General features: G+C 41.5%; 1 protein-coding gene across 2 annotated transcripts; it reads left to right on the forward strand.

The window, feature by feature from the left end:
* Positions 1-741: 741 nt before the first annotated feature.
* RRP1B (ribosomal RNA processing 1B) lies at positions 742-21,422 on the forward strand. 2 transcript variants are annotated; one of them, XM_053969683.1, is made up of 16 exons: positions 742-885; positions 4,874-4,956; positions 5,833-5,890; positions 6,574-6,659; positions 7,703-7,764; positions 9,117-9,246; positions 10,651-10,715; positions 11,225-11,388; positions 11,612-11,706; positions 12,519-12,616; positions 13,043-13,062; positions 13,471-13,599; positions 14,279-14,994; positions 17,819-17,965; positions 18,687-18,753; positions 19,823-21,422. In XM_053969683.1, exons 1-16 carry the CDS (start codon positions 753-755, stop codon positions 20,011-20,013), a joined length of 2,244 nt encoding a protein of 747 aa, XP_053825658.1. In that variant the 5' UTR covers positions 742-752; the 3' UTR covers positions 20,014-21,422. The 2 variants fall into 2 exon arrangements, with proteins under 2 accessions (XP_053825658.1, XP_053825659.1); XM_053969684.1 differs by lacking the exon at positions 742-885 and adding an exon at positions 1,148-1,452.
* The last annotated feature ends 1,885 nt before the right edge of the window (positions 21,423-23,307 follow it).

Below are 23,307 nucleotides of genomic sequence, written 5' to 3' on the forward strand. Positions count from 1 at the left end.
CGTTGCGGGGAGCTGCAGCCCGGCCGTGCCGTGGTGCCGCTGGGGCTGGAGGCTCCAGGGAGCGACACCGAGTTGGGAGGGAGGATTGATCTGCTGGAGGGCAGGGAGGCTCTGCAGGGGATCTCGACAGGCTGGATGGAAGGAGCGAGTGGTGGGAGGTTGAACGAGGCCAACTGCTGGGTCCTGCACTTGGGTCACAACAAGCCCCTGCAGCTCCAGCCTGGGGAAGGAGAGTATGGAAAGCTGCCCGGGGAAGGAGGACCTGAGGTGCTGGCCAGCAGAGGTCCAAGAAGGCAAATGGCACCTGGCTTGTGTCAGCAGCAGTGTGGCCAGCAGGACCAGGACAGTGATTGTGCCTCTGTACGGGGCACAGGTGAGGCCACACCTCAGGTGCCGCGTCCCGCTCAGGAAGGACGCGGCACTCAGTGCCATGGGCTGGTCGACAGGGCGGTGATGGGTCACAGGCTGGACTCGATGATCTCAGAGGTTCTTTTCCAGCCGTAATGACTCTGTGATCTGCGGGGTGCTCGGGGCGGTGGAGATCCCCGGGGGACCCCGGCCGGTGCCTCCCGTGGGTGAGCCCGCCCCGCCGGTGCCGACGAGCCCCGAACTCCGCGGTGCCCCCGCGGCCGTGCCTGCGCTCCGCCTCCCCCGCCGTGACGGCAGAGCCCGGCGTCGCTGACGGCATCAGGCGGAGCCCGGCGCGGGCAGGCCGGGCCGGGAGCGGGGCAGGGACGCGGGCAGGCCGGGCCATGGCTCCCGCGGCCGTGCAGCCGCCCGAGGTGCAGTTCGCGCAGCGCTTGGCCGCCAACGAGAAGCGCATCCGAGACCGCGCCCTCAAAAAGCTGCGCGGCTACATCGGCGTGCGGACCCAGCGCCCCGGCGGTACGGATCGGGGCGGCCCGGGGGGTGGGCAGGGACCGGGGTAGGGACGGGGACAGGGACGGGTCCCGGTGCCGCTGCCGTGGCGGGGGAAGCGGCGGCCCCGGCGGACGGCCGGCACGGGGAGGGAAGGAAGAAGGAAGCACCACGTGTGCGCCCTGAGCCCGGCACGCCTCCTCGGGGCTTGTTCTGGGGAGCTGTTTTTTTTTTTTTTTTTTGTTTGTTTGTTTGGTTTTTTGTTTTTTGGGGTTTGTTTGGTTGTTGTTCGTTTGGTTGGTTTTTTTTTTTTTTTTTTTTTTACCTTTTTTTGCCTTTATTTTTAATTTTTTTTTGCCTTTACCCATGTATTTCACCATGCGTACGCACGTGTTGCCGCGGTGCTGCCGCAAGCGCAGCCGGGGAGCCGGGGCACTCGTGGATCCTCGCTCGGGAAGGATCAGCTTGGATCGAGGGAGGGTCTTGCTGGCAGCATTAACAAATCCGGGATGGGAGCAGGATGGCTCGTGTGCTCTCCTTCCCAAGCAGCAGGGGCGTAAATGCACTGAACTGATCCATGCTGGAAACATCCCGGTATATGCTGCATAAAGTTTCACCTTCTGTTGTTTCTGTGAGGTGATGTCTGTCTGTTTCCATGACTGATATTCAGGAGCATCGGAGGAAATCGAGGAAAGCTACGTTGTTTCAGCACTTGTGTAATTGCAGCTGGTTCTGTGTAACCCATTTGGGTTACCTGTTACCTTCACTTCATGCTATCAAAAGCTTTTTTCTAAGTTTTTCCAAAAATTCTACTTGCAGCTGTATATTGGCACCTTAGAACTAAGAGCTCAGTGGTGTCCCTGGAGTCTGTTTAAGATTGGCAAGGCCAGTGTGAAGGTCCCTGCACCTGAAAGTGCCTCAGGTGCACAGTTTCCGCATGGATGTGTGTTATTCCTATACCTCATATTACATATAATACATATAATGTCATGTATAATCTATATTTTATGTTTCTTTTCTATAAAACATATATTTTATATGCTGCTTTCTACATTATTTTATTACCATATATTCAAATTATTTATTATTGCATATTACATCTATATTTTATATATGAGTATATATTATATATGTATGGCTTTGGGGAACCAGCCTACAGCTGGCCTCAAGAGCTAAACTGAGAGCTGGTTGGACCTCCGTGACTTCCTTGAAAAGGCTGTAGAGTGAATATCGTTTCTTGCCTTTCCAAGCAGTATTTGACCCATTGGCCACGTCTGACAGAGGGAAGGACACCTAGAACAGCCTTTCAGGGTCAGGCCAGGGAGCCAAACAGGCATTATCCCATTCCTGGCAGTTAACATAGATTTAGGGATTTCCTGGGGACTAGGATGGTGTACATCATGTACCTCCCAAGGACATTCTGTTTTTTAGCTCTGGAGACTTTCTAAGAAGGGGAAGGTTCAGGCACTGCTTTAGAGCATCATGAAACCATCACAGGGAAATTGCTCAGTTGGGCTGTGAACCTTTTGCATGTTACAATCAGCACACCATGGAATGCAAATGAGTAGGAAACAAGGGTGACTAATTTCCAGAGCTCTTAGATTTACTTGCTGTTAGGTAGTATTGAAACAAAGATTAACTTCTTCGGGCTTGGAGAAAAAGCATATTCAGGAGAGAGGGGTTTTTTTACAGTTATCTATTAATTAGCAGCCTTATACCCATCCAGTGATCTGAGAGGGATTCACACATCAGACAACCCAGGTAGGATGCCCTGGCCTGAGGAGTTGAGAATGTGCTGACTTTTAGCAGAAGTGCTGGAGTTCACCTGATGTTCAGGGCTTATTGGGTGGACAGGACTGCTCTGTGTGGTCTGTGCTAAGTCTGAGGGAGCTTCTTCACAGAGCCAGAGCTCTTAATTTTCAAGAAGTTAAACTCTGGGGAAGGCATTGAACTACCAAATGAATCAGTGAAAGAATAGTAAACAGAAATAACTTCTAGTAAAAGAAGGCAGATTGCTGGGAGGGTTTCCTGTCTGACAGAGCTGCACTTACTTGGGCCTGGATCTATAAAGGATTTCTGTAATTTCCACTGAAATGTGCCTGAGTGGATCTGGTCCATTGCAATTATCTAGAATAGGAAAAATTGTAACAAATTCAATGATAGCAGTGTCAAAGCAGCCCAACTCCCAGAGAGAAAGGCTGACAAGGCTTGCATTAAAGTAGCTCTGAGTGGTTGTAACATGTTAATCCCAGCTCCCACAGTACATAGAACAGAGTTGCTGTGTACAGGGACAGTTACAATTCAAGCCCTAAAGCCAAAATTTCTCAGGATAGGTTCAAGGTATAGAAGGCCTTCAGTTCTGGGCACTGTGGTTGCTAATACAATGCATTCAGGTTTTAAAATAACCTTACTTTAATGGTTATTATTTGCCAGCTGTGCTGGGGACAGCACATAAAGTTGAACAACAGAAAACACTATATTGAAACTACTCTTTTGAGGCATTAGGATAAGAAAATTGCTGTAATTTTTGGTCAGAGTCTTATGTCAAATGGACACAGGACACTTTAAAAAGCCCTGTGTGTATGAAAAGCAGCCCCATGAAAGTCTGTGTTTTCTTCCCTCAGAGCACAGGAACAGGCTGTCCAGGGCAGTGTTGGAGTTAATGTCCCTGGAGGGATTTAAAAGATGGGTAGATGTGGCACTTGGGGACAGGGTTTAGTGGTGGCCTTGGCAGTGATTATCTGAGAGGTCTTTTCCAACCTGAATAATTCTGTGATTCAATTCTGTGAACTCCTGAGCCACATTTATAGGTAGCAGGTGATGCCTCTGTTTGATGCCTCTGTAGGGTTAATGCTGCCTGTGAGGCTGAAACTGCTTCTGACCACTCAGTATGTCACATACAATTCCCTTAAGAAATGTTATTAATTTTAATATTTCAATGAATATTAAATCAGTGAATCAAGTTGTTTCATATTTTATCGTAACAGTATTGTCAAATCTAAGTTAAATTTATAATTAATGCTTAATATTACTGAACACATTGCTTCCTACATAGCATTTTGCCTATTTCCTCACATCCTTTCTTTTCAAGCAGGCAGGACTAATGTGTCTGCAAGTGTTTTTGTCTGAGTGATAATTACTTTCAAAGGACTTGGTCCAAAGGGAAGGTGCACAATTTAGATCTTGCACTGGGTCTCAGGCTTTTTGACTGGCAGACCCCTGTGACAGTGATCTTTTTGGAGCAAATTTGAGCTTACTGAAGATGATGACCTTTTCAAAGTGATCTTTTATGAGATTGCTTGGGAGTATTTAATAGGCCATAGTTTGAAAATAGCTGTAGTAGGTCATTGCAGCTGCCTTGTAACAATGTACTGTTATAATTTTACTTCACATAAATTTAGCTAATGTAATGAAAAATCCAGTTCTTGAGCAGGCATTAGTGACTTTCCATATAGTACTTTACTTCTGGAATGTGAAAATACTTTTTTGCTGTTAAAATTCAGGTTTTAATACATTCCAACACTAACTGTATCAGAAAAACTTCTGTTATAGTTGCTCAGGCTCTTTGACTATAAAGCTTAATGTAGAAATAAATGTGCTGATTGCTAGAAGTTTATTCTGTCAGAACAACCCCCTAGGAAGGAGTAAAACTGTTGGTAGAGTAAGACTTGTTAAAAACAACAAAACAAAAAATATCATGTTTCTTGTAAAACTATTTCTGATACTCTCTTTAAAAACTTCTTTCAGACTTGGTGTTAAAAATATGCCAGAGGCATTTGTCAGAATTATCTTGGTATTCATCTTACCTGTGATTGCTTTGAAGTCTTTGTTGTTTCAGTACAAGGTAGAAGTTTCTATCACTGTTGTATGCCAAATTGCCTTCCAATTCATGTGCATACAGTAGCAACCCAGAGAAAATAAAAGAAGAAAACAGGGAATAGAGGGAGCAGAATGAATATATTTTGGTGGAAATGTGTGGTTTTTTCTTTTCATTCAGACTTGTTGTGTACCATAGGTGGCTTCAGTCAGGAAGAACTGCTGAAAATATGGAAGGGCCTTTTCTATTGTATGTGGATGCAGGATAAACCTCTGCTTCAGGTACAGTAACTGGGTTTGTATTTGCTTGAGGGGGCCCCTCCAAAATACACTCTAGGGATATACTAATTTAGAATGGAGAAAATTATCTTTTTTTCCCTTCCCCTGCAGCCCATCTGTGGCACATGCAGAAGAGGGGACTGTAACTCGGTGATCTGAACATGAACAGATCATCTTTGGAGTCACCTTCTGTAGGGCAGGTGTAGCTGTTTACCTTTCAAAAGGAGAGCTGAAACAGATGCCTCATGAAATATTGACTTCATGTAACTAAAACAGTAACAGCAGGTTGCCCTTAACTGCAGCTACAACATTTGTGCAGATTTTAGTGTGAAAGTTCCACACTTCCTTTTCCTTTGTTAGTTCAGTAGCACTTCTTCTACTACCAACTTTGTCCCTACTGCATATTTTTGTCAACTTCTACTAGTTTGTCTCCCTTCTTTCCAAAGATATTGCTTTTGGAGTACTAGCTCTCAGTAACCTGAATTTTCAGATCAGTTGTCTGCATGAACAAGGTTTATCTCACACATAGCTCACACCCCTCCACAGAGACCTGTATGAGAGCAGTGCCCCCTAAGTTTAGCATCATTTATTAACTGAAATGCATGGAGTTCTTCTCCTCCTAGTTTAATTTTGTCTGCTGTCAGAAAGATGATTTGTGCAGAGATCTGGTAAAATGAACAGGTATTGATACCCTTAAACTTCTCTTCCAGCTGACTTAGTCCCAGTACAAGGATGGCTGCAGTACTAAAGCAGCTGTTGAGAAAATGTTTTTCATTTTGAGAGATGTTCCATGAAATTCATACTTCTTGCTGGTCATATGTTTAATGAGGAAACCAAACTCTAAAACATGCTACACCAACTATATTTACTTACTTTTAGGAGGAACTTGCAGCCAATATCTCCCAGCTTATCCACGTGTTTCAGAATACAGAGACTCGTAAGTACTATTTAATTACCTAATGCTTTGTAGGGTGCTTCCCTCTTTTGTGATTCCACTATCACAGTGCCAGAATAAAGACAGACAGACAGAGGGGCTGTTTTGGTGTTTTTTTTCTTTCCTTTTTGTCCAACTGGTCAGTGGACAAAGCGGGGAGGCAGGAGCTGCAGGTTTTTTCTGGCTGTTGCAGGAGAAGAGTTGTGTCTTCAGTGGGATACAGGTGAGATTTTTCAGGATAGCAAAACAAACTTGTCCCCTTACTTCTCCATTCTGCATAGACTGTTCTGTGTATTTCCTGCTCAAAACCAGCCTTGTTTCATGAGCTGTTAAGCCCCTGGTATTCAAGATGCTTATGGAATGGAGTACTCAGTCAATGCCAGAAATGCATGGGTAGAAATGGGTGCAGATTAGGTATTTTGCTCAAACTTGTGTGTATATAACACTAAATAGATAAAAATCTGTCCCTGTAATTAAACTTGTTTTTAAAAGTGGCTGGGTGCCTTTTCTTGTATTGTTCTCAAGTTTAATTGATTATTGTAGCAGTGTCAAGCCTGCCTTCCCACAGCTCTCTCCCTGTCACTAGGAGAATCCTAGGGAACTGCATCCCTTTCCTGAGATTCTTTCAGATCAGCAGAACAGCCCATGTGCCAGACATGCAGGTGTTTCTCCTTGCTCCCTTGCAGGACACCTCTTCATCCAGACATTTTGGCAGACGATGAACCGGGAATGGAACGGGATTGACAATCTGCGTCTGGACAAGTACTACATGGTAATTATACCTCTCTGGTGCTATAATTAATAATAGGTAATTAATAAGAGGTAATTATACCTCTCTGGGTGGTGTTTTCTCCTAAGAAATGTGTGGTGCTGGTGTGCTGGAAGGCAGCTCTGTCTGCACATGCATTGGTGTGTATTGTAAGAGAAGACAAGGTATCATCTTGACACACATTGCAAGAGATGTTTGTTTTAAAGGTCTGCACTCACCACTGCGTGAACCTGAAAGCCAGCACAGTTTATGTTGTGCTCCAGTGCTTTCACTTCTAGCACAGTGATTTTTCTCATTGGTTTCTATACTGGAATACAAATACTGTCTCTAAGGACACAGAATCAACATCAGTTGTTTAGATCAGACTGCTTAAAGACTCTTTTATGGCTCTGCACTAGAACCCCAACTTTCCACCAGTAAAATATCCACTGTAGTACATTCAGTAGTCAGAATTCTTTCTATAGGAAACAGAATATTAAAACAGGAACTAAAATCTTAAAAAGCATACTTTTGCAAAGAACAAAGTCCCATTATCTTCATCTTTGAAAGAAGTTAATTGCAGGCACACTCACTGGTGGTTTTTCTTTCCCAATATTAGCAGAAGTTATTTCAGTAAGTGACGTGTTTCGAGCCAGCTGAATGTGGCTGTTTCACACGTGACTGTCTTTTAGTGCAATTTTCAAGTAAATTAAATTATTATTGTTATCATCTGTCTCATATTGTTGTGTCCAGTTTAAGCTGTGGCTTTTCTTAGATTCAGGCAGTACCTAATGAAGAAATCAGGGGTGTGAATCAAGAGAAAGCTGTATAGTAGAAATGATCATGGATTTTTTGTGCTTAGCATACGAAAATAGTTTGTTGTCTTTTTTGCTTCACAGCACCCTTCTGTTGCATTACATGATAGACATTCTGTCAAAATGTTCATGTGAGGCAGCTTCCACTTTCTGCTATAGATGTTGACCAAGAAATCTCTTCATATTACAGTCACAGTGACTCCTTCACCTGTTTTCATAAACAGCATGTTTAACAGATTTTGTGCTTTACAGCTGATGCGTCTGATTTTGAGGCAGTCCTTTGAAGTGCTGAAAAGAAATGAATGGGATGAGGGGTAAGCAGATTTCTGAATGTTGTTGCATCATAAACAAGTCACCCAATACAACTGTATTCAAATATATTTTCATTTAATAGATTCTTCTTTTCCATAGATACCACTGTCATGAAGTCTTAACATTAAGGCTTATTTGTTCTTCATATCACTTTGTTTAGTAACATAGTAAGGTGTTACATGTCATTAAATTAAATGTATTTCATTTTCTGATGTAGACAGTAGAGCTATCAATGAAATATCAGTTACAGAGAGACTAGACAGGGAACCTGAATACCAGAAGATACAGAAAAGGAATTTTTTTGTGTGTTTATGGTTTTCTGATTGGCTCTGACTTTTTTTTTAAGTATTTATTTTATTGTGGTTAATCATGGTGACTTCTCTTCTGATAAGACAGAACCCCTTAACTGTAAACTAGCTCCTGTTTGCTGTAATCATAAGTGGTTTTGGTTGTATTTCTTCCATATTTTATTAAAAGGCAAATAATTGCAGTCATTTGCTCTGTCTAGAGCTCTTGTGCCACGTCTAAGCTTGTTGTATTTAAATTGATGAAGACATTTAAATCTTTTAGTTGAAAATGCTTGATAACCCAGTGTTAAGGTTATCCTTTCTCTCTCTCACCCTCTGAAATGTGGGATGCACACAGGCATGTTTTTGTGGAAACAGAAAGGAATGCAGAGCTAAAGGACACCCATCCCTGCTGTTCCACCTTAATTTTGCACTGGGTAAATGCCCTCAAGTTCAAGAGATGAAAATGTTCCTTGACGGGAGCAGAAGGTGTGGGAGGAGGTTTGATAAAGCTGAAGCCCTTCTTCCCACACACATGGTCACCCAAACTGATTTCTGACAAGGTTTCTTATGGCTTTGGCTTCCATCTTTCACAGTGTGGGAAGAGAGGATCATGATTCCTTTCTTTGCAGAGTGAGGGAGCTCAAGAACTGCCTTTCCCTCCTGAATGGAGCCTAGAAGCTGCCTAGCATGACTTTCTTCCCTCTTGTCTTTTAAAATGCTTTTGAAGAAACATGTATTAAAGTAAAACTGGAAGAGTGTTTATGGGTTTTTAGTGTTTTGAATTCTCTTTGGGACTGGAAGTGTTTGTTCTGGGCAAAATTGCAGCAGGTCCTAAAGAATGCCAGGGGACAAAGCTTGGAATATACAAAACTTCATTTTCCTGAAAGATAGCAATGATAGGCCTCAGGGTAAAAAAAGAAGGAAAAAAATCAAATTGGGTAGCTGTCCATAACTGTAAAGAAGTGGAGTTTGTTTTCAAGACAAGAGTTTGTTTTCAAGGCAAATAAAACATGAGCAATTGAATATTAATATCTTGGGGTTTTTCCTCTGTATTTTTTTTTCAGTCTAGCTGAACCATTGCTGCAGCTATTAATGAAAGAAGTTATGGACCCAGACAGCAATTCTCCCACTGGCATAAAGTTCCATTTCATTGATATCTATCTGGATGAATTGGCTAAAGTTGGTGCAAAGGAGGTTAGAAAATACTTTGTCATTTTATTCCTGATGGACGTTAACTGTGGCATGAAGCATCTTAGAAGACATGTAGTTTCTAGGTTATGTAATTTTTAATGGTTTTAAATACAACAACACTGAGTAAGCATGAAGAAAGTGACTTACTACAAGTTTTGCTTTTACTTTTGTTCATGTCTTTGACAGTGGGACTATGGTAGTTTCTCTCAAGTTCCTGAGTACTGCTATGCTGCTCCAAATTGAGGTTGGAAAAGTAGTGATAGAATAGTTAAGACTATTCTCATTTCTTTGTTTCAGACAGGACTCAATGTAATTTCCCTTGTGTGAGCATGTTTTCCAGTCTTTGCTTTTGCAAAGGCTGACATAAAGCCTGCTCTTGGCTCACTGTGTAACACCTAAATAGAGGAGGAAAGTGAGCTTTCACAGTTGTCTAATATTTGCTTATTGTTGTCTGTGCATTGTGCAGTTTACCCCCCACATCCAGAAGTTTGTTTTGCTGGTGACATCTGTCTTGCTCTGCTGTGTGTTGCTGTGACAGTTGATTGATGGCCCTTAATTTTGGCTGCTGTTCCAGTAGTGCAGAGTTTTGCAGCAACAAAGCCAAGGAGCATCTCTCCTGTCCCTCCACCCTTTGTGCTGCCCCACGTTCATCCCAGGCTCCTCCTCAGTTACCTCCCCTTGTCTCTGGCCTCTGATACTTCTCCTTGCAATGGACAAAGTGCTGACAAAAGTGTCAGCACTTTTCCTATTCAAACCAATCCTGCCTGCAGGTTTTGAGGTTCTGGATTATGGATCAAGAGAGAGATGAAGTCTGCACCAGAGAAGTGTGGGCACTTGGAGCCCAAATCATTTCTGCAGCTCCACAGTCACACAACTGTAGCTAAGCCACTCACTGGAAGCCTAGAGAGGGGAGTGGGTCCCCCAGACTATTTGAAATCACAGATGATATTCATAAATTGGATTTTGAAGGGAAGGGTCTTGATCTTTAGCTCTGCTGTAGCTGAGAGGGTTTTGGCACAAGCAGCCCAGTTAAGAGAAACCCAAATCCTATTCTTGTCTGCTACAGACCTTTGGGAAAGTACACAAAATTATTTAAGCTTTCTCTGCCTCATGGTTTCTTATCTAAAGTAAGAAGCTTTGTTGTATTTCTGTACTCAGCAGAATAAAGTCTGCAAGGCAGTCAGTGTTTTGATAATACTTGCAGGGAATATCTGGAAGTTAGTGGTAGCAGTGGTAACAAAAAGGTTCTGGATACCTTTGCCAGTTGGAATTAGATAATATGCTGAAAGACTGTTAAAGAAAATCCCCCAACACTTAATTTTTGTACAGACACCCAATATTCAAGGAATTTCAGTGTACACATACAGTATTTTCTGTATTCACGCTTTTTTCTTTCCAATCAAACAGCTCACAGCAGACCAGAATCTCAAGTTCATCGAACCTTTCTGCAAAATTGCTGCCAAATCAAAGGAGTAAGTTTGATGAAAGCATAAATATTTTTTAAGAATTAAGAAACTCTGAATTTGGTAATAAATGGATCAAAGAATCATAATTTCAGAATGTAGAGAAAGAAGGGTATTTTACCAGCAATGTGCACAGTCATTTGAAGATAACTTGTGTTTATCAAAACTATAGGTAGTCTCCATGGATTTATAAGTAAGATTTATATAAACTTTTTTTTGTTAATTTGTCCAGTTACTTTAATTTTTTTAATGCATTAGAGCAGCTGAGTTGCTTTTTTGCAGTGTAATATAGGTCAGCATATAAAGAGTGACATTTAAGAGGGGCACATTAGCAGGACACTGCTTGGATTAAAGGATTTCTGTTTAGGGAGTATCAGGTTGACTTTCATCATCTGAAGAGCTCGTTGTTCTTCCACATTCTTTCTCATCCATTTTCCCTCAAGTTCCCACTTTTTTAACATGAGAGGGGAGGGTGTTTATGGTCTGCCTTTGGGCTCACCCTGCTCTCTGTGACACAGTCGGCGTGTGCTCTATGCTGTGGCCACCGGTGTCTTTGAGATGATCGTGGATCAGTCCCCCTTCGCCATCGAGGACCTGATGAAAGAGCTGGGTACCAACAGTGATGAGGAGAATGTTTCTGAAGAAGGCAAACAGGAAAATGAAGAGATGCTTAAAACGAAAGGTAAGGAGGAAGCTCTAAATTGCCCTGGTAAGAGTTGCTAGGATGGAAGAACCCATTTATTGAAAATACATTTCTGCTCTGAACCAATCACACAAATGTTCAGGGTGTTGTAAGGATAATTGTGTTTTCCCATCTTCCCTTCACATGTACTTAATAAAGCTTGTTCTTTTGGAGTCACTTATCTCAGACAAAGCATTAATACTCAGTCTTTTTTCTATAATAGCAAACAGATGTCTGTCAAGAAAATCAGCACAGAACTCTGAAAAAACAGAGGATATCAATGAAAATGCTGATGATGGGATCGGGACTGTTCTACAGGTTTGTGGCTTTTTTGCTCTGTTACTGATATTTCTGCTCTCTTTTCCCCATCCCTTTCAAGAGGTGCAGAAGTAAAGGGTGTTAATGGATAAGCATGTTATAAAAATTTTAGTCTCCTGATTTATTGTAAGGTGGTATTTATGTAATGCGTGTTCTGTGAGTGGTAGTAAAATAAATCCATGTCTAAATTCCTCTTTCCTTTCTCCCATACCTTCTGTTTTCTGCTCCTCCCTTCCTGTTTCAAGACTTAAAAAATGTGTGTGCTAAAAGCCAAGTCAATGAGGGTGGCGAAGGAATCAGCCTAATTTTCACTGAACATGGGTGATGTGATACATAGGAGAGAGGGTAGTATGTTACAATTTGGGTTTTCTAAATCCAGGACAGTGTAGTGATTATGACAGATCCTCCCATCAAACACGCATGCAGGTGGATACACTTCATGTATCTGTGGCTTTTAAGCAAGAATTAGGACATGGCACACTTGAAATCTGATATTTAGCTAAATATTTATGGGAGTTTTGAAGTGGGTTGGCTTCTCTCTTGAGAAATCAGGTTAGGAACATTTGAGAAAGTCATACAAAGTTCAGCTGTTCTGTTAATGAAGCAGCCATCTGTACAAGTCAGTGTGTGAAAGGGGCGTCATTTTCAACAGAGGAAAACATTTGGGGTTTAAAGGAAGTGTCTGTTTCAAGATGTGTATCTTTACAATTTGCCCATTGAACTTAATGCTTGATATATTCTTAACACGAGTTGCACTGGGTTATCTTGCATGGATAAACTAAGAACAGCTGTGTTGTACTTTCCTTCAACAGTTTGATTACAAGGCTGTGGCTGACAAAATCTTTGAATTTGCAAGCAAGAAAAATACACCTTCCTTGAACAGAAAGCGGCTGTACAAGCTGGTCAAAAAGTGAGTTCTGCTGAAATGCACCTTGTCCTAAGCTACTTTGATTTTCTTTCTGCCCAACCTGTCTTGTCCTGACAGCATTGTTGTGCTGTTCCTCATTGGTACCAGACAGCTGCAGCCAGCTGGGGTTTATCTGCAGTGTGGATTTGAACTGCAGGGTGTGACATCAGGTTGGGTGTGATGCAAGGAACAGATGCAGGACAAGTGTTAAATTGTTGTTTTTTCAATACTTTCAGTGATTTGGTTTGAGTAGGGGGGTTACTGAGGCAAATCTCTTCTGGAGTTTTTAACTTACTATGCAAAAAGATGTTGTTCCTGTTTTGACAAACCCATAGTAAGTGCAGTGATGCTGTTCTGCTAGTGTTATTATTGGTACTGAATGAGTAATAATGTTTTGGTTTTTCTTTTCTCCCTTCCTCTCACCTGCAGGTTCCAGGACTTAGCAGAAGGTAAGGACTGAGCAGCAGACAGACAGTAGTTATCTTCCATTAAATGATATATAATGTTTTCATACAATATGTATTGGAATTATTTTTCCCTCCTTTTTTAATGTGTATTTTAAGAATATCATACTGGAGGTTTTGTGGGTTTTTAAAATCTCATTAAGACACATTGCACATATTTTGGAGATGGCCAAATTCCTTTCAGAATTTGAGCAACCCTGTACTTTGTCCTTAAATGAAAGATTATTATTTTTACTTAAACAAATAGGAATGGGTTGTATGCTTTGCTTTAAGATTGGGTGGAGAAAGAGGAGTTGTTTTTTCTTTCTATGAGAGTTATGCTGTATATGAACGGCATAACTATTCTTAGAAGTAGGACTTTCAGTTTTCTGATACCTTATCCTTCCTCAACAGGAATCTTCCCCCAGGATATTCCTGAAGATGTTTCTACAGATGAAGATGATGATGATGAATCCGGTAGGCGAAAGAAAAAGAAAAAAGCTGTCAAGCCTTGGCAACAAAATGAGCTGGAAAAAGTAAAAGGTAAGGCAATATCAATATTTGGGAGAGAGACAATCTGCAGTGACTTTTGCAGTTTGGCAAAGTGTCAGATAAAAGCTGTTCTGAGGAAGGCTGCAGTGTTGTTCAGGATGTGCTGATTTGTATCCTGTTGTGATGAAGGTTAAATGTAAAATTCAGTTCTCGTTGAAAGTGGGAGGATTTCTCTTCCTAATTCTGAAGCAAACATCACCTAAAAAATTTCAGTCAAAAGCAGAACTGGAAGCAGCTGTTTGCATTGCTCCTTTGAGCAGGTGCATTTACTGCAGGAAGGCAGAAACATGTCAAGTCTTAAAACAAGATGAGTGTTAGAATATAAAAATGTGGGGATATTGGAATACTGAACCCCTGAGTTGCCCTTCTGATGGGCTTAACAGGTGGGTAATAACTCTTTTTAGGGATGTTGCTATGAAAAATAAAGTTGCCACAGGGAATGGTTTAGATCTTATCTGTGACAAGGCAAAATTATCAAAATATTAATTAGGCCAGATGTCATCAGACTGCAGTGTCCTGAGCACCTGTAACAGTAAAACTGTTGTGTAGGCTGATAACAGGAAAATGGTGCACCTACTTTAAAAGAACAAAAATAGAATAGAAAGCAGTTGTTGTAAATACCTTTGTGTTTGACATGTATGTTATGGCATTCTTTTTGGGATGGATTTAGAGGATAAAGAAGAGCTGTCAAGTGAGAAGGTGCCATCAGTTCCCCAGAGGAAGAGGAAAAAAAGGAAGAAGAGGGACAGCCAAAGTGCTGATGGAAATTGTGAGGAGGGAAAAGCTGAAACATCTGGATCCAATGCTTCTAGCCAGGAAAAGGTGCCAGAAAATAAAAAGGAGAGGAAGAGAAAGAAATTGCTGGTAAATGAGGCCAGTGAGACCACAGATGTAGCAACTGACACCAGAGAAAATCAGAGTATCTGTGTGCAGAACAGTCTGACTGATGCAGAACAGAGTAAAAAGAGTCAGTTGAAGAAAATGAATCCAAAAGTGCAGAATGTTCCTGCAAAACCAGCGTGTCAGAATGGACCAGCCACTGCCAGTGCAGCAGAGGATGTCAGCCCTTCTGTCACGTCGTTACCTCCTAAAGCTGTGAAAAAGAAGCAGAAAGCAGGAGCTGTCCTGGTGAATGGGGATCCCCCTGTGCAGCAAACTGACCTGAAACCCAGCAAGGAAGGCTTGCTGGGGACCCTGCCAAGAAAGGGTGAATCTGCACCCTCCAGAAAGGTCACACTGAAGACAAAGTTAGTTGGTTTGGAAGGGATGAAAATCTCCACTCAGAATGCAGCAACTCTCAAAAAGAAGAGAAAAGTGAAAGAGGTGCTAAACTCCGTCGAAGCCAATGGAGTTCTGGAGACTGTATGCAAGAAAAACAGGAAGGTGGTATGTACATCTCATTGTTTTCTCTGCCTGCTTCAGGAACTGCCAGGCTCATTTTCTGATCTGGCTTTAGCTTTCTGAGCATGGGGCTGCATGGGCTGCTTGCTGATGTCACCATGCATTGTCACCAAAAAAGAACTTGATTCCCCAGAAATCCACACACTGCTACAGTGTCCACACCCTCCTGTACAATGACACTAAATCCTGTGCCAGCCACTCAGATGGAAGAACCCATCTAGCTGAAAAATGGGATGTTAGGGGCAAGATGGTGTTGTCTTTTTTGTCTGTTTTTTGCTTTGGTCCCTGGGTTAATGATTCTTTTGCAATGGGTCTCTGAGCTTTACAGCATGCTCACAAAGGGCATCATATTTTGGCAAAACAGTGAGGAATGGGAAGATGGAACATCCCTTTTGCAGCAGCAGCACAGGAGATTAGGATCAGCTCCTTGTGAAACTGCCCACAGCAATTCCAGGAGTGGCTTCTTCTGCTCGCTCACTGCTCCATCTTAAAAAAAACTGATAGGACTGTGTGGGGAAAGTATTTGGGAAAGAGAATAGACATTGGAACACTGGAATAGAGAATGTGACACTGTGACTGATCACATGTATGAATGGTTGTTTTTTATAAAGACAACACTGTGTTCACTAGGAAGATCCAATGTCTTCTTCTTCAAAAATGTATGCCTTGCAGTTTGAGATCAACCTATTTTTTGACCTCTCTACCTTGCGCCCCCATTTTCTTCTTTGTAATAGGTAGAAAAGTGTTGATTTTTCTCAGTGATTTGAGAGTCAGAAAGCATTTTGCACTGTATAGTTTTGATAGTGGCTAAGAAAGAGAGTGCAGGTGTTCTTCCCTCTCCTGCTACTGAAATTCTTTTTAACTGCTCATTTCCCATGTGCATATTCACCCTAACACATTCAGGGGTTTAGTTACATTCTTGGAAGTCTTGCTGACAGTCTCACTTTAGTGGAAAAAAAATTCATAAAGCACAGATGAGATTATGAGTACAAAAGAGTTAAAGCTGCATGTTTTGAGCCTATGAACTCACTTCTTTTGACTTAAGTTTAAAACTGTAGGATTAGTTAAGTAGTGCAGCCTTGCATATGGAGATATAACTACTGAGTCCTTCACAGGAGAAAAAAATTGTATTGAAACTTTGCTTAAATAGTAATAAAATAACTGACATTTTCTGTTTTTTGATTATGAAGTGTTGAGAGGGAAGAGCCAGAAGGTTTCTCTCTCCCCACTATTCAAACTGCATTTCTCTCACTGTGGGGCTTCCAAAGTAGGAATCATTGTCTTTGTCTCCTGCCTCAGTATTCCATGTTTCACACCCAGTTTTTCTTTGCCTATCAAAGTTTAATTTCTAAGAAAATATGATTATGACACCCCCATCTCTTCCTGTGAGAGTTTGCTGCAGGTGACCAGCAGGTTCCAAGACCTGTGATAGATTCAAGATAAGAAGTTCCTGCAGACTTCATGTGACTTGTTGGCACAACTTAGTGTAGGCACTGAGGGAAAGGCAGCAGCACAACCCCCCAGCACTGGCTGGCAGGGCATGGCCTACTGGGTCATTTTTCATGTGGAATTCCAAAGAAATTATGGCATTTGCTTTTTCTTGCTCAGTCCACATAGTTGTGTGAGTGTGTGTGTTAAAAGGGATGGAGACAAAGGAAGACACTTGGAAGCCGAGTTGGGAGGAGAGGTATGGAGACAAGGAAGGATACTTGGAAGTTGAGTCAGGAGGAGAGGGAGAATACTGATGGAAGAAAGAAGAGGGAAGGGTAAAGCTAAAATGCACAAATGCAGAGGAAATTAAGTTTGCTAATTTTGTTTTCATTGCTTGAGAAATAACATGTTGTTTTCTTTCCTTGTTTTAGTTATGTAATCCTGGCCTTGTGCCCAGAAATGAGGAGCATGTTTTGATTCTTGATTTCAAGGACAACACACACCTCCAGAGAATTAGCTTCAAATATTCAGAGGAAAGAGGAGGAGGAGAAGGGGAAAAAAACAGACAAGATCAGCATTATTTCAGAGTTGTTTCCACAATTCAGAAAACGAGAAGTCTTGTGGTTTTTCCTTTTATTTGAAGCAGAAGTGATTTTCAGATCAAAAGAGATTTTCAGATCTGTTGTATATTTTCCACAGTTTGTCAATGACTACCTTTGCAATTCCATTTCTGTAGGTGGATCAGAAGCATAACTGAACTTCCCCTCACCACAGTCCACAGATAGCAGGTTAGAAAGCTCTGACAGTGCAAGTCCTAAGAATTGCCTTGTACTGGAGACAAGAATTGCTTTAAATGCCATAGAAGTATGAATTTTAGTCAGCAAACCAGTAGCACTACACAATAGCTGAATTTCTGAAAATATAGTCAGATTTCGTACTCCATTTTTTTTCTTCAAAGTCTCCATCTTAGCCCAAAGCTGTGTTTGTTCATTAGTTATTTATCTTATTCATGCAGAGGTACCACAGAAGAGTATTTGCTTATGGTGAAGGAAAAAAAATGATCACTTGTGTGCAGGAGAGCTGGATCGATTGCAAAGTCTCCTCATGCACATGAAGAAAACATGTTTGTTTGCACTCTGCTGGGCTTGGCAGATCTATTACAAATTCTTCCTTTTGTGCTTTGCAATGACTTTCCTATTTCTGCACAGAGCTTGCCTTACACTTCTGCTTTCAGTCATGCTAACTGCAGAATTACCCGCTGGGAGCTAAACATGGTGATTAACTGATGTGAGTGTGTGGTCAGCACTGGTCACAGCACTAGGTATTAGTTAATACAGAACTTTGTACTGAAGCATTTTTCCCTTTACCTCCTTGACAGGAAAGCAGTGCTGCTCTGTCACCATTAAAGAAAAAGAAGGTGAAACCAGGAAGTGATTTTGTAAAATTTGAAAAATCAACTGTACCAAAGGCGGTGTTCTTCAGGAAAGCCAGAAGCACCATCTCCTCCACCAGGACACCCATGCAGGTGAGGTGATCTCACAAAGGGTAGCTGAGCCTGAGGACAAATGTTTTCCCAAGCAAGCTCCTCATCACTTGTGCTGTCTTTCCCATTCCCTCTTAGTCTCCTAACATGAGCAGATATAACTGGAAATGCTGATGCTGTAGCCAGAGTCACACATGGCTCCAGAGTTTCAGAAAATGAGTTTTAGATGTCTCTGAAATGTCTTATTCCTTCTCCTCTGCTTTCAGCCTTCTTGTTGAACACACACCATTCTGAATCTGCTAATTTCACAAGAAAGCAAAAACATAAACTGATTTCAGTCTTGCAAAGGGACTTTGAGCCTCCATTTCTTCTTGTTTGTGGACAGTGGCAACAGTGCAGGGTTTCAAAAGGCTGCCCTCTTCTCTAGACCTTTTTAACATTTAAAGCTTTTCAGGTCCTCATAGCAGTTTGAGGCCCGAGTGCAGTGGGGCCAATGTGTTTTATACACAAATATCTTCTTGTTTGTTGTTGACTTATGTAATGACATTAAGGAGAGTATGGGATTTCTGCACAAATGGAATATGTTTGCTTTTGGCTAGGAAAACAGTGCTGTCTTAGCAGCAGTCAGTGCCAGAGGATTGGGGCAATTCTAAGCAAAATGAAGGAGGAAGGCTGTTTTACATTAGTGGGGTGCAGATGAAAGAACTCAAAGCATTGCCTCAGAAATCTTATTTTATTTCATATCTTTATTTTTGCTTTATAGCTGAACAAACTGCAGACACCCAGCTCCAAAAAAGTCACGTTTGGCTTGAATAAAAACATGACTGCAGGTGAGTGTGATATGTGTGTATGTGTGTCCACAGTGTCTGGTAACTGAGGAATGGGGAAGTGGTACACACTCACACACCTGTGGAACACCTCTAAAACAGGACGGTTCTGTTCCTTTTTTGTCTCAATACTTGTGTTTAGTTTACAAACCCTCCTCAAGTTCCTTTCCAGAGGAGATGGTAAAGTTTAGGACATTCAGCCCTGCAGGCAGAGTTGAGCAATTCCAGGGTGCTGCATTAGTGACCTGCAGAAGGAGCCTCATGGATGGAAAACTGCAGCAGGGTGATGAACTTACCTTCCTGAGCTGCCTGTTTGCAGGGCAAGTGGAAACACATGCACTTCACAGTCTTCATTGCTCACTTCTGTTTCCCAAGGCTGACATGCTGATAAAAAGCAGACTTTGTAGTAGCAAAGTTTGCTTTTTATCTTGGCTGCTTGTGGCTTATTAATGATCAAGAGTAGATAAAGGTCACTTCCCTTCTGTAAGCAGGCGATGTTTTTCCCTGTTAAATAAATGTCTTGCTCCATAGCACAGAATTATATTCCATGTATTCATTTGGCTACTTTTTAAGTCTCTGAGGTGTGCAATACGTCAAGTTCAAATTGAGAACAGTGTATTTAGGTAAATGTCTTCATGTTAATATAACACAGCTGAACAAAATGAAAAATAAATGCCTCCCTGCTGGCTGAAGGGATGGCCAAGAGGCCCTAGAGCTGTTCAGCAGACAGAGTAGAGACACTGCTTACCCACTGTCATCTTGTAAAGTCCAGTGTGGTGTTTTTCAGGATAGCTGGACCACTTGTGTCTGAGGAAAAGGCTCAGGGTGCCTGGTGGTCTGTGGAACCATGGGGAGGGTTCACAGTGCATTGCAGCAGACCCTGTTCCCCAAGGGGCTCTGCTGAGAGATGTGCTTCACCACCATCTCTTTCCTCTGCCAAGGCTTCTGATCCTTGCTGGGCTTGAGGATCTAACTCTGGTTTCTAGGGCTGGGAAATTCCACAGTTGATTGACAGGCCCAGTTATTCCAGGGGTTGCATTTCTTTGTAACTTGTTGGCTTGTTTTTCAACAGAATTTAAAAAGACTGACAAAAGTATATTAGTGAGCCCAGAAGGACCCTCCCGTGTGGCTTTCAATCCTGAACAGAAACCTCGTCATGGGGTGCTGAAGTCACCCACAGTGACCCCAGCAAAAGAGCCCCAAGTGAAGAGACCATTTACAATGTCAGCTAAGAAGAGACCAACTGCTGTGGACTTCTTTTAAACCAACAAATGTGGCCTACTTTTGTACAGGACATTTTGCTAACCTAGAATGTTCTCTGGAGGTATTTTGAACTTTATTTTTTTAAGTTAATACAAATTGTATATACAAAATTCTGATTATGACCTGGGTCATTGCTATTTTGAAACCACTTCAGCTCTATCTTGAAATACTTGTTTTGTCTTTTTACAGGAAAGAAACAAAATCCAGTCTCTGCTCAGGTTTGGTCTACAAAAAGTATGGTCTCTGCCCATGTCATTCCCCAGAGACTTGTCCATTTAATTAAGGAATGTTCAGGGTTTGATTGTTCCAGTGATTTTTTTTTTTTTGAGCCAGTGTAAGACGACTTGCATTTCATGCTGTTAAACTGTTTTTCATTAGACAGAGGTTAAATTGGAAAAAGGCAATGCAAATTTTAAGCTTACTTGGTCATGTGTTTTAAAATTCTACGCTGTCATTTTTCATGTGTCATCCCTGGCATCCTGTTAATTCTTCTGGAAATAATGATTACCTTGTGTGTCTGTTTAATACCAGCTGGACTTGGGTAGCTTTGCAGCTAGCAAGTGAGCTTTCCCTAGGATAAGAAACCCTTAGCTGTTGTTCAAGTGGTCACTGGTGCAAATAAACCTTCACAGTTGATTGCCTGCTGAGTTTGGGACAAGTCACCACATTATTTTCAGTAATGCAAGTGCCAAAGCTGGCTTGAGCCTCTCACACTGTGAGCTGGCTCCTTCTCTTCACTGAACTGAAATTAGTGCTCTTGCCCAGTAGAAATCTTAGACATTTCAAGGACTTCCCCCAGCCCCCTCTGCTGCCTTTCCTGAAGGTCTGACAAGTCTCCTGGTTTTCTGCTTTAGCAGCTGGTGTCACCACATTGTGCCAGAACTCAGCCCTCATTCAGTGCATGAACCTCTGCCTGGACTGAAGTGAGCTAGATGGGTGTAGTGCATCTTTGGGTAGGACACATCTCTCTGAAAGCTTTGGTGCCTTCTCAGTACAGGGTGAAACTTTACAGCCCATGCAGCTGGGTTTTGGTCTTGATGTAGAATCAGATGGCCACTTGGCATTTCTTGGAGTTCAGTTTTTATTTGGATATTTTACTACTACTCTGCATGTTTTGTTTTTAATTTGCTTCTTTGGTAAAGATTGAGGTGCATTGCTGCAAGAGATCATTTATATAATCTGAATGGGAACAGTGAGGAGGGGGAGAGTAAATTAAAATAAAAATTGGAAGATTTGAAATCTTTCTTTGGAAATTTTCCCTATGTAAATGAGGCAAAGGCTTTGCAGCAGATCTCTACATTAGAGCTCAGCTTGGAAGCACAGCCTGGTGCCAGAGCAAAGCTGTTCATGAAGCTTCACACTGGTTATTCCTGTGATCCTGCAAGAGATCACAGGATCTCTTCATTACCTTGTCTTAGGATAACTGGATTATCAGTTAAATAAACTGATAAATGTTTATTTAGCTACTTCAGCCAGCAGAAGTACATATTTACATACTTCAGTGCTTTTTTTTTACCAGTCCTCGATGTCTGTCCTCTGCTAGATTACTCCTCATAAGCAACAGTATTGAAACCGTTCTTTTGTACCTCAAAATTCTGGGGTACTTCCAGATGGCTGGTTGGTCTCAGCTGCTCAATTCTATCCCATCCCAGTTCTCTCACTAAGTTTATGACAGTCCATGGTTTGTGGTAATGCCAGAAATTAATTTTGCTCTTGTCTTCTCTCATTTATAGTGAAGGACTGAATTTCATTTGGTTTTGGTATTGGTCTAGGCTGTAGCTCTTTCTGTGATCAATAAAGAACTCTGGAGAATACATGGATAAATGAATGGTACTCGTTTATGCAAGTATTGCTCATTTATGTTTTAAAAAGCTCATTGTATATTAGCATAATGGATTTTGTTGACAAGATGATGGTAAGTAGGGTGTAACAGCCTGTTCAATATGTTGTACTGTTACTTTGTCCTGTGGGTGAAAAGTCTCCTGTGAAATATGCATTAAACCATTTGTATGTGCATGGTTGTGAATGCCTCAGGTTGGAGATGCCACAATCCTCCAAGGATAGAGATGCAAGCAATCACTCAGTGGATCTGGTGTGCACAGAAAAATCCAGGATCCAGACACATAGGGGTTTGGTTTGCTTTTAATACATATAACTTATTATGGAAATGTATTGATTGTCTGGGACTTACTCTGTTGATTGTAGATCCACTGAACCTGTTGCTTGTCCAACTCTTTTGTTGCCCACAGTGTTAAATGGGGAGGGCAGAAATGGCAGTCAGGTTTTTATCTAAAATTTTACTGATGTGATTGCTTGTTGCAATGCATCCATAATCCATCTGTGCCATGAAACTGGTGCAATGTTTTGTAAATATACCTGTGAGGTGGGTATTGTCTTCAGTGGTGTCTGGAATTTCATTCAGGACAGCTTTACAAACAAAACCCAACCACTGTCAATGCAGTTTATTCAGCATTGTTGGGTTACATTTGAATACATTACCCAAATTATTTGAATTATTTGGATAATGACAATGCCAATAAACATTGAAGAAAAAAAAAAATGAAATGCAACTTGTACTATCCACTGCACAGACACAATGGTATTCTGAGGAGAGATGTATTGGTAAGAAAAGAGAAAGGAAAACTCATCTGACCTATTTGACGTCACTTCATTGGTTTTTTCAGTGTTATTCCAGGTCCCTAGCTGCCAGCCATGCTCTGAGTCAAAAATAATGTGGCCTAACTTTTAAAGGACAGTGGTTTTTAATGATTGTCTCTGTATTTTTGTTACAAATCTCATCAACTTTGTCAAGCTCTAATAGTTTATAATTATTCATAGCTTCAAGAGAACTCAAAAGCACAAAATTAATTCAGCAAGGCAAAAAGTTGAAATTCTATTTCAGTTATTGGATATGCAAGATCTGTTATAGTCATTCTGTCAAAGCTGTGTGACTTGGAAAGTATCCAGTGCCCTCTGTCATGAATTACCTGCACTGAGATTTCATTAGAGGCAGGGAAAAAAGTATAATTTTATGTTCCTCTGCAAGAGCATTGTTAATACAAATACAATGTCTAAGCATTACATCATTTAATCTAGTCCAATAAACCATATTTTTTGTGGACGTTGTATTTTGGGTAAATCTGTGAATTTGGGAGGTTGGAGAGGGTAACATATGGGGGGCCACTTGAAAGCACAACGGAAGTTGTTCTCGCTGGTGTGCACCTGCTGTCTGTCTTTTCCTTTTATTTGATAGTATAAAGAGCCCAAACTGAAGAAGATTCAGACACTTTTGGA

This window comes from Vidua macroura, chromosome 2, assembly GCF_024509145.1.
Source record: "Vidua macroura isolate BioBank_ID:100142 chromosome 2, ASM2450914v1, whole genome shotgun sequence".
NCBI lineage: Eukaryota > Metazoa > Chordata > Aves > Passeriformes > Viduidae > Vidua > Vidua macroura.

Bases quoted from the DNA above. Each gene is read 5' to 3' on its own strand.
- RRP1B (XM_053969683.1), top strand. From the start codon at position 753: ATGGCTCCCGCGGCCGTGCAGCCGCCCGAGGTGCAGTTCGCGCAGCGC. The intron at 7,765-9,116 runs GTAAGCAGATTT...TTTTTTTTTCAG, and splicing joins AGAAATGAATGGGATGAGGG to TCTAGCTGAACCATTGCTGC. The intron at 11,389-11,611 runs GTAAGGAGGAAG...TTTCTATAATAG, and splicing joins AGAGATGCTTAAAACGAAAG to CAAACAGATGTCTGTCAAGA.